This window comes from Condylura cristata, unplaced genomic scaffold (genome assembly GCF_000260355.1).
Source record: "Condylura cristata isolate star-nosed mole 26May11 unplaced genomic scaffold, ConCri1.0 scaffold00016, whole genome shotgun sequence".
In the NCBI taxonomy this organism is placed as follows: domain Eukaryota; kingdom Metazoa; phylum Chordata; class Mammalia; order Eulipotyphla; family Talpidae; genus Condylura; species Condylura cristata.
In genome coordinates this window covers 10,581,086-10,592,119 of record NW_004567117.1, presented here as the reverse complement: position 1 = coordinate 10,592,119, position 11,034 = coordinate 10,581,086, and the positions used below count along the sequence as shown (strand labels likewise).

The 11,034-nt window shown below is 45.8% G+C and overlaps 1 protein-coding gene across 2 annotated transcripts; it reads left to right on the top strand.

The window, feature by feature from the left end:
- Positions 1-2,821: 2,821 nt before the first annotated feature.
- ADCYAP1 (adenylate cyclase activating polypeptide 1 (pituitary)) lies at positions 2,822-10,473 on the top strand. 2 transcript variants are annotated; one of them, XM_012725930.1, is made up of 5 exons: positions 2,822-3,475; positions 3,822-3,932; positions 6,137-6,268; positions 6,674-6,772; positions 7,828-10,473. In XM_012725930.1, the coding sequence occupies exons 2-5, from the start codon at positions 3,823-3,825 to the stop codon at positions 8,015-8,017; spliced, it is 531 nt and encodes a 176-aa protein (XP_012581384.1). In that variant the 5' UTR covers positions 2,822-3,475; position 3,822; the 3' UTR covers positions 8,018-10,473. The 2 variants fall into 2 exon arrangements, with proteins under 2 accessions (XP_012581384.1, XP_012581383.1); XM_012725929.1 differs by having other exon boundaries at positions 2,823-3,489.
- Positions 10,474-11,034: the final 561 nt, after the last annotated feature.

The window sequence follows — 11,034 nt, the reverse complement described above, 5'->3', positions numbered from 1 at the left end:
GGGGGGAGGGCTGCTCGACTCCCAGCCTCCTCAGTCTGGCATTTTCGACTTCTGCGTTCCTTTTCCGGGTTGTTCAAGTGGGGTCTCACCTAGACTAGAAGCATATTCCTTCTTTGGGAGTGAGAGGTGAGAGAGTGCTCATGGGGAGTAGTTTTGGTCTTTGAGACTTCGGTTGCCCCACTTTTATCTCCTTTAAAGGCAGAAGAAAGGACCAGCCTTCACCCCTAAGGATTTGGCGATACAGCGACAGCGGGTACAGCTCCAGTCCCTTGCAGTTCTCAGATTCGTCTTCCCCTTTTAGTTCCAATCCTGCTTCAGCCTTCCTGGCATCCATAAGTCCAAGACCAGAATTTTCGAGAATAAAGATGCTTCTTTGACCACACGATATTCAGCACGCCTAATAAGAGATGGTGTAAAGTTGGAAAGATCTGCGGACAATTCAGTCCCAGTCCGAATTCCCCAGATGGCTCTGGGTGGGGGCTTGGCAGGTCCTTAACTCATGTGAACAATGATAGACCTTCAAAGGTTGATTTTCTGCTGTTCAGTGACCAAGAATCTCAATAATAATATCGTTTCTCACTCAGCCTTTTGCTAAGACCAAGTGAAGAATCTCAACAATAGATAATCTTCTTAGGCTTTCACTTCCGTGAATGAGTTTAGAGCTCGAGTTGGGGAATTTTGTAATGATGGACCCTGTTCCCCGACAAAGGCGCCTAAGCGCATTACAGTGAAAGTGGCACTGCCTTTGTAAGCCAGAGGCGAAGCTCAGATGGCCCCTGAGGCTATCAGTTCGGTCAACCTTCTCACAAAGTTAATGGTGTTTGTGTGTGTTTTTTTTCTTCTCCTTTAATAAGCCCTGAAGTCAACAAACTCCCCACATGGTGGCTCCCTTTACTAAAGATGAGTAGTGAATTTGTACAAGACGTCTTGGAAATTTTCAAAGATATCTACAGATTGAACTCATTTCGAAATTCGCGTGGGAGGAAACAGTAAGGATTTTAATCGGGTTCACCTTTGACGTGAAACAAGGCGGAAGACAGGAAAGCCACAGTCGGTAATAACTTTGGGTGCTTTAGTAAAAAAAGACATCTTGGCTTGATTATCCGGTCATGTTCACTACAGGCCTTTGTGTGTGAGCATACTCCAGAGACAGAGCTGACCACGGACACAAAAACACACTTAAACACTAACATAAATCAACGAACATATGCAGTACAGACAAAGAGGTAAATCCTCTGGTAGACACGACTTGAAGATTTATTGCAGATAGACAATCTGGAACATTCCCATGAATAAAATAAAAGAGGAAGCATTTAGTTTCTGGCCATTCATGGTCATCAATAAGCAAAACTTTGTCGTCTTGAAGGAATTATTAAATCTCAAATAAGAGAGTGGGAAAGAACTGAGCACTGAATGAGAAGCATTATAATTTTGTCTTAGAAAAAGCATGCAGAACTAATATAGCTCTTTTGAATGCCATATCTAAATCATAGTAACAGGAAACACTCAACTAAATTGCCATTTCCTCTAATTTTTGTTTAAGGTCCAAATAATTAGTATGCACACTAATGGTATTGACGGTTCTATTTCCTGTTTAAAAGAAATAGACCCTTGCTTTCTCACTGGAGTTGAAATTACGAATCTCCTTAAATTACCCAGGGACTTGGAAGCCTCTGGGTCGATGTGGTCTTTCCTTATTGTTCTTCTCTTCCCACGTCATTTTCAGTCAAAAAAAAAATTACAGTTCTCAAAAGAGGGATTCCCGTTAGAAACCCTCATCAAGTGAACTTGTACTGGGAATCCTGTGCCACCCCAGTCTCTATTTTCACAAATAGAATCAAGTTGTGAATAAAGTGGAAAAACTTATTTCTTATTCTCAAATCTTAAAATCCCATTTTTTTGGTGGAAAACATAATTTCAATGTTTAAAAAATCATTAAGAACCACAGAAAGCAAGAGGCATTCAAATAGGATGTCTAGATATAAAAAACCGAAAACTAAGAGGAGAGGTAGAATGCTGTTTACTCAAATGCAGGCAGGGGCAGGATGGTTCTCAGTATTAAGGACATTCATAGACACTGGGAGTGGGGAGAGAAATCTGAATAGCGTCTTGAATTGGGCAATGAATCGCCATATTAATGGCACCACTGCCAAGTCCTCAGATTAAGAGGCTCTGGTGAAAAATTGAACCAGTGGCAATTTTCAATGTTTATAGCATCTGTGGCCAAACAGTTCAGCACCAAGACCTTGGACAGCTCCACAGGCCGCACACAGACGCAGGTTTAACTCTAATCAATCTAACCATAGCCAGGCTGTCAAGAATAGTAAAACTCATTAGCGATTTACTGAAAATTCCCCAAGACTTCCCTTTAAAAACAAAACGACTTCCACATTTAATTGTCTATCTGAAAGAACATACGCAAGAAATTAGGGGAGCTAAATTAAATTTATTAATAGGAAAGCTTGATGGTGCTTAATTCCAGAGACCAGAGCTCTGATTGCTGGGGCTTGATAAAAAGTAAATCAAAATAGTAGAGACATAGTTAAAAACATGACTTTTACCATCCTTGAAATTATGAACTCTACCTATCCTTGAGAAATGGGTGAAATTGTAAACCATCAAAATAATTGGACTTCTAAAAATTGGATTGTATGAGTGAAAGGTGTTTATGAGAAGTCGATGACTCCGGATCTTATCATCCAAGAGGACAGCACAGAATAGTTAATATGTTCCTTGAGGGACTAGGATGCTGACGTCTTTTTCTGATACCCGATCATTACGTGACTGAAAAAAAAAAAAGGGAAGTCATTTCATGAATAAAAATCGGAGCGCAACAGTGCAACAACATATTCTGTACTTAAAGGCCATAGGCAGACAGATGTTGATCAAGAAGCCTCTTCTAAAACCATGTTCGGATAGATATCTGATAACTGCACATATAAATAGGAGCAGAGGGCCGGTCACCTCTGTAACCACCGGCAGCAGCAGAAGAAGCCGCAGCTTCAGACGCAATCAGAGGGACCTCAGAGCAGAGTAGGCGCTGCCGACTGGAGCAGCTGCCTGACCCGCCGGGTAGCTCCAACAGACTCGGAGCACTTTTTCTTTCCTTCCTCCTTTTCTTCCTCTTTCCTTCTTTTCCTTAAGCACTTAACTGCTTTCTCCCGGTGGTCTTAAGCCACTTTGTTCTCCTCCTCCACTTACTAGCCGCTTCCTCTTCTTTCTACATCTCTCATCTCGCCCCCTTCTCTCGGTGTCACGCTCCTGGTTAGTTCTTTGCATCTACAAACTTTTGAACAGAACAGTGTTCGGCAAACAAGTCCTCCAGCTCCTCCTGCTGCTCCTGCTTGTTCCTGCCTTTTCTCTTCAGACACTAACGCCAGTCGGTGATGCCTCTTGGGTTGTGACTTCAACGCAGAAACTTGGAGGAGCTCTTTGCCCGCCGTCCTACTTGGCAACAAACCCTCTCCTACCAGCGGTAAGAGTTGAATGGTAAGGAAAAAAAAAAATCTTACCAAACTAAACGACTTACTCTACTGCCGTTTCTTTAGCTGGCCTCAGGGTGGGAATTTGCTTTCCTTTGCACCAGGTCTAGGCGAGTTATTGGGCAGAAATAAATACCCCTACCCTACCCCCATTTTTTTTTTCTAACTATGGGGAGAGGGAAGTGGTAGGTTACGCTCAGACTGTAATTAAGCGGCAGTCAACACAAGGAAGCAGAGCTTTGCTCTGTCCCTCCCCCAGTTCTGGGAGTTTCTTGGGGTTGCAGGGTGGGAGGGCAAGGGATTCTGACGGGTATGTGCCCTCTTTCCCATCTTGCGCAGAATGACCATGTGTAGCGGAGCGAGACTGGCCCTGTTGGTCTACGGAATAATAATGCACAGCAGCGTCTACTGCTCACCTGCCGCTGCCGGACTCCAGTTCCCAGGGATCAGGTAGGCTGCCGGGTCCGAGTTGAGGCTGGGGCTTCTCTTCCCCGTACGCCTCCTCGTGGTCGCCCTCTAGCAGTTCCTCAGTCCCGGCTGTGACCATCTCCCCGGGCGCTTCCAGTCTGTGCAGCCAAATTGGGCCCAGCCAAGGGTCCCTGACCCGAGGATCCTGCCCGAGGGCCTCGCAGGATCCGGTGCTGGTCCGCGTCCCTCCTCCTGCCCCCGGCAGCCTAGGGGCCCGGGTGGAGCCAGCGCTTTCAGCGGGCTAGAGAAACCTCCCCTCCCCCAGCCCCGCCCGCGGGAGGGGGCAGGGCAAGGACCCAAGCTTGACTTCTCGCTATTCTTAGAGTGAGTTAGGTTAACTTAGGCTTCCAGAACTAGGCCCAGGGGTTGAGCTTGAAGCTCCCTTGTACTTTGCTTTGTTACGGCTTGTTCTCGACCTTCGGGGCGGAGTCTCAGTCTCCACACTTCAATGCAATTTTCCCCCCACTGGAAGAGCTTTTTCAAGTGATACGTTTACCAACTACATTTTGAGTCTTAGATGATCTGGGGGGTGGGGGGGGGGGGGGGGAGGGAAGGGGTGTAGGTAGACTATAATTGAGGAAAGGCGACTGGAGAGAAGGAAGAGCAAATACCAGCCAACAAGGGAGGGGAAAAACGGTTGAAACGGATGCAAAGGAGGAGGAAGAGAAAGAAAAGCAGGCGTGCAGGATCGGAAGGACAGCCCTTTCCACTCCAGCCTGGAGTAACACCGTCTTTTCCCTTAAACCTAAATTTCTAATCGGTTGGCTCTGCGTGGTTCCCGGCTGGAGCCCCTGAGTGCGGTGCGGGTCAGCTGGAGTCCGGAATCTCGCTTTGCAGCTCAGCCACTACACTCCGTGGTGCTGCGGGCTCCCGGAAGCTGAGGGCGCGTTTTCTATTAGTTTAGCTGTGCTTTGAGCCGCGCCCAAGTACGTTCGTTCACCTTAGGGGCCTGGCTTTTGTATCTTACGGTTTCACCTCTGGGCAAAGGGAAGAGATAGAACCCGCCTGAGAGAATAGGGGACTCCCGGCAGCCTTACAGTTCCAAAGCAAGGCTGGGCGCGGGACTGGAGGAAGAATGTGTTTGCTTTGCTCTTACCCCTCTAGGGAATAGAGGAAAGGAGAGCGAGGTTACGAAGTGCATAACTGTAACGCATCCCAGAGAGCGCTACTTTCTTGGGCGGTTATGAGAGTCTCGGGCATCCTAAAGCAAGGGAGGTTAGCCTTTCAACCCACTTTCCCTGTTCTATAACAAGGGTAGAGCCGGTGGACCAGGGCGATTAGGTGACCGCTGAGGGTTCTCAATCCTCTGTTGACTCTATCTATCTCAGAGTCCCAGTGTTGAGTTTTCAGTCCCAACGCTCATCCTCCCTCTTCTCTCCCCTCCCCCATCGCTAACGGATTAGCGAAAGCTATTTATTTAGTGAATTTTAAAGCCCTATTCCACCCCGACTATTTCAAAGTCCCGAGTGCCTGATACTTTCTTGGGGCGAGAGGCATAGAGGAACGCGGTAACGCCATAGAATGAACTGCCGCCAAATCGTCTAAGTTTAGGGGCATTTATTATTCATGTTCCTGCCAGATCCTCTTTAGCCCAGAATAGAAGGTGGAGGTTCTCCGTGACCTACATCTGCGCTAGGAAGTGCTCCCCAGGGTTCAGGGGCTGGGCTAGCGGGTGGCTGCCGAAATTGCTCTCTGCACACCACATTGATCCACCCTCTCCGTTTCGCTCCCGGCCTTTTCTTCAGGTCTCAGCAAGGGCTAACCTACATAATCCTAGGGTCTTCCAACACTTAGTCGGTTGCAGTTTTCTTGGGGTTGGAGGAGGGGGTTGCGGAGCAGAGGGTGGAGGCTGGGATGGCTGGCCCAGAGGGGGGCGGTCCTTCATGGTGGCTGGTGCGTGCACTCGGTGGAGGCGCCTCTGGTTTCCCAGTGCTCATTGAGGCCAGGGCTTTGCACCAAGACCTTTTACCCGCGAAAGGAGTGGGCCAACCTCCGCGCTAGGTGGAAATTTCTGTTGGGTGTAGTTCCCTCATCCTTACCTCTACCCCCTCCCCTGTCCCAGAAGAAGAGTCAGTTCTCCGTGGGGGGGGGGAACCTTGACAAGAAGGGAGGTCAGTTCAAGCCCCTTTTATTGAGTCCTCGAAGAGCCGAGGAGAGACTACTGACCACTCCTTCTGCCTCAACAGGCCAGAGAACGAGGCGTACGGCGAGGACGGAAACCTATTGCAGGACTTCTACGACTCTGACCCGCCGGGCGTCGGGAGCCCCGCCTCCGCGCTGCGCGACGCCTACGCTCTCTACTACCCTGCGGAGAAGAGGTAACACCCGCGCGGCCTGCCAGGGGGGAGGAGGGCGGGCGGGCACCCCAGGACTGTGGTGGCGGGAGGGGAAGGACGGAGGCTCACAGAGTAGGTTCTTTTTCATAAAAGCCCCCGAGCCTCCCTGTTCCCTGGCTGGTAACCAGGAGAGCGACAGAAAGCTAGTAGCGGGTCAGGCTGCGTGGGAAATGAACTGTATCTGTAGCACTAGCAATGACAGTGACGTGCTGGCCGGTGGGATGCCCAGACGCCACATCTGCCAACCCTTAGGAGAGTGGGCACTTCTGGGGCTTTCTCCACCGGTCTCCCAGAGAGCTGAGTGGCGGCCGGTGGGGGGGAGGGTCCCTGCGGCGGGGTCCTGGGGCGGCCACTCGCGGACCGTTGCGCACTTTGCCTCTCCGTTAGAGATGTCTCCCACGGAATCTTTAACAAGGCTTACCGCAGAGTGCTGGACCAACTGTCCGCCAGGAACTACCTGCAGACGCTTGTGGCCAAGGGCGTAGGGTAAGAGTTTGCGAAATAGTTAACCACTTGTGTAGATGCCCGCCCGAGGCTGGTGCGGTTTCTACGTCCGTGCGTGCACGTGTAGCCCAGGGTTCCTCGTACCTGGGGCCTCTGGGGGCCAACCCGGGCGCAAGAATGGGTTCTGAGGCCGCACCTCAAATTTGGTGAGAGAGTGCGATATCCCAGGGGATAACTCGCAAGGGCAGGAAAACGGGGGAATTTGTCTAGTTTTTAATAATAATAATAATAATAATACCACCCCCTGGCTTCCCCCCCCCAGTCATTCAAACCCTTCCAGCTTCCCAGGACGATTTGTTTTAATTTTCTCTAAGCATGGCTTTTTCAACGTTTCTTTTTTCTGTAAATTTAAATCGAAACAAATGTTCAGATATGAACACTTAGGCAAACAGTGCATACTCGTGCCAGAAAACCCAGAGCACAGGGCTCGCTTGCAGCACGTCTTGGCAGAAGGCAATATTTTAATAAAGCCCGTGGGAAAACAGATTACATTTTCGCAATGAATAATTCATGCGATGAAAAATATTGCCTACAGCCTGTCGACTTATATTATTATCACGTTTTTCAAGTTAGTGTGCAGAAGGAGAGGAGTACTGCTGTCTAACTAGGGATTGCGGGATCGATGTAAATTCCATGACAGCAGCCAATGTGGCATTCAGAGCTCTTGGCTCTTTTTTCTCTAAGTGGGGTTTTGGGAGTGGGGAGAGGGACACTTTAGGTCAATTAAGCGCAAACGCACGGATGTTTAGATCTCTAGGGCAACGTTTGGAGAGAGGTTAGGCTGAAATCGCGTGCCCTTGGCTGGACCCTCATCCAGAGCCCCACCCAGAAGGACTGAATGCCAGGAAATCCTTGGAGTGAGGGGTTTCTCTGCATCGCGGTCCTGCCTCCCGCTGCTTACTGCACCTGGAAAGCCGCGCGGTGGGAAACGAGAGCCCACGACAGGCTGCGCGTAGGGTGGGGCCCTCCTGCATCCCGTAGCTTTTGAATCTGTATCTCCAGCCTTGCCAACCTTTTCCCGACCCCTTTCCTTGCAGTGGGAACCCAGGTGGCAGCGCGGAGGACGACTCAGAGCCGCTCTCCAAGCGCCACTCTGACGGAATCTTCACGGACAGCTACAGCCGCTACCGAAAACAAATGGCTGTCAAGAAATACTTGGCAGCGGTCCTAGGGAAAAGGTATAAACAAAGGGTTAAAAACAAAGGACGCCGAATAGCCTATTTGTAGCGATGAGTTACCAGGCACCCTGTGTATACAACCCTGACTCAATGAAAAGGCATTTTCCCAATTGACTGAACGGTCATCGCTCATGTGTTCTATCCAAACATGTATTTATGTATGAAGTAAAGCCATTAAATGAATATTTTGATAATAATATTGTTTTTCTTTTTACAAAGCACTAGAGAATGCACAGATATACTTTGTGGACCAATTATTGATATATATTATAAATATATATTAAGATATATAAGTATGGAGAGCAGTTCATACAAAGTGTGCACAAGGATTGAAAATTCGCCTGAGCTGTTTATGTTTTTATAGAAAATAAATAGAAAAATAGACAATCATTGTTTTGAATATTACTCCTATTTTTGTAAACTGGAATTAAAAGGATAGTATTTTTATCCAAGACAGGCCTGAAGATATTAATACTGACCATTTGCTACTGTACATAAACAATGATGCCCTGCTCCAGGGAGATTCTGAGGTAATGATTTGGGAGAATTGCTTAACAGCATTCTTTCCCAGTGAGGCTCTGGGGCAGACTGCTTCGCTCCCAGCTGAACTGACTGGGCACTGTCACCCTTGCTGGGTGGCAATTCCAGTACTTCTGCTTTCTTTGATTCTACTTTAATGTGTATTTATCTCTCTTTAGACTCTCAGCCCAGAAGAAAATTCTCCAAATAAAACAACAGCTCGATCCAAATTGTGTTTCTCCCCAGAATACACACCACTTCTTGGGGGAAAAGTTGAGGAATTGTATAGAGAAGGGAGACTAGGGTAGGAAACTCCCTTTTCTGTACTTCCAGAGAACTCAGTATGCTAAGATTAGGGCAACTGGAATAGAGTGAAGAAAGTGTAGGTATATATGTTGAAAGAGGCAGAGCATTAGGCAGTAGGAGGACCCTGAAGAGGGACTGATTTGGGGCTGCCCCAAAGCTGGGATGCTGGGATTAGCCACATCCCACTGTCCCCTGCCTGCCTGACTTTGGGCACTGGGTATTGGAAATGGTTGCAAAGTATGATGTGTCTTTCTCCAGTGCTGTCCATGCTTCTCATCTTGTGAAATGGCCTCCCCTTTGACCCCTGCTCTGTAGGAGCCTCCCCCTTTCTTTTGTGGTGTTCTGAAGACCCCTCCTTTCCACCTCTTGCTCTGTTTAAGTACCAGTTTACCATTTTCATTCACTTCTCTTAATAACTTGTGACTGCTTCTTACTTTTTTTGTTGTTGTTTGATGCAAATATTTACTGTAAAGTTTAGGAACCCCTGTGAAGTTGCCACTAAGTAATTATGCACTGAATATGAATCTTTTGTTTCTTGTTTATTGAGTTTGTAGGTAAAATGTATTTTTCTACATTATGGCTTACTGCTTAGTAAAATTTATTTCATAAAACCAATCTTTGTCATATTAGAATGTGTAGTGTTCACATGTTGCTCAGTTTTACTAACTGATAAATCATTTAAACCTCATCTTCAAATGTATGAGTACTATCTTATATTTGTGGCCAAGAGTGAGGTAAAACAAGTTCTAACAGATCCTGAGAACCTTCCTTTGTATCCTTTCTTGATTGCAGAAAGCATGTCTGTCTGTTTCCTATCAATTCCTTGAACATATTGAATAATCTCTATAAACAAAAGAACCTTCACCCAGCAACCAGATCAAGTAACAACAGGCAAACCAGCTATATTCCCAAATTTCAGGCACAGATTCTTTTGGAACAAAAAGTAAAGATTAAACATTAGCTTGTAAAGTTTAAAGGACCTTTGCTTTTCCTTCATGGATTTGATCAGTATGAAGTCATAAATCAAAGAAAACAGAATTGGATTTGCGTTCCCAGCCGGGATGGATGCTGCCAGGAGATCACATTGCAAACAGTGAAAGCACAGAGGCATTCGATCTATGCCCGAGTCCTGTGTACAGGATCAATCTTTCTTTAATTCTGCAGTCTCCTCAGGCAATGTGACATGGGATGCAGTTTGCAGCGTTAGTGCCTTTCTTCGCCTTTTAAATCGCCACGAATCACAGATGGCTATTTAGTGGCCCTACAATGCTGCAACACATCGGCTTGCATTTTAGTCTTAATTATTTGTTTCTTGGATAATGGGCAGAGTTTTCTGTATTTGTGTCAGCTGTTAGTGGTGAAATAGGGTTCTAGTTAACCTTTTATTTATGAAGTCTCATTTAGTGTTCCCGTGGCTAGTTGCAAGCATTTACAGTGATCACCCAGTTTAATCTTTTGTATACTTTTTAGAAATGCCAAGAGCCTTACTAAACTGGAGCAGATTTATGATATAGTGATAATTTAGGTAGATGTTAGTCTTGAAACTCTTATTCTGTGTGCAACTGATTATAAAAACATCTTAACCAATTATTATTACACACATGATATCTATAACTAGGACTTTGATAACTGTTATATAAAGTGTGTAAAATTTGTATGAATAAATTTTTGTAAACAATGCAACTTCGTCTAATGTTTGGAGAAAAAAAGACATTCAGGAAATAACTACTTTAAGATCTCTTAAAGTATTATATTTTCTTTAGTGATCATGAGATTTTTCATGTCTGGAATATATAGCTAAGCATCCATGATTTTTTATAAACTGTAATATCTGCTTGATGGGTTACTGTATTCAACTAAAAATTTAAAGTAGCAACTCAGTGGAGATGCCTAAGAAGATATTAAGCTCATAAATAGGCATGGATGTTGGAACATTTATAAGATGCACAATTTAGATTAATCTCCATCTCCTAGTATGTACTTACATTGTTCATTATTCACAAAGTTACTATCCAGTGGTGAGAAGCAGTATCTGGGAATTAGTTATGCTTCTAAAATAGCAATCTACCATTGTTCTTTCATGAGTAGCTCTGTATGGTCTCCATAAAATTTAGTACAAAAGACTGTATTCAATTTTGGAGATTTAAAAAAATTGTTTAGATCTTCAAACAACTATCTCTGATTAAAATGCACTTGATAAAAGGAAAGAGGATGAGTAAGCAAAAATTAATTAAATACTTT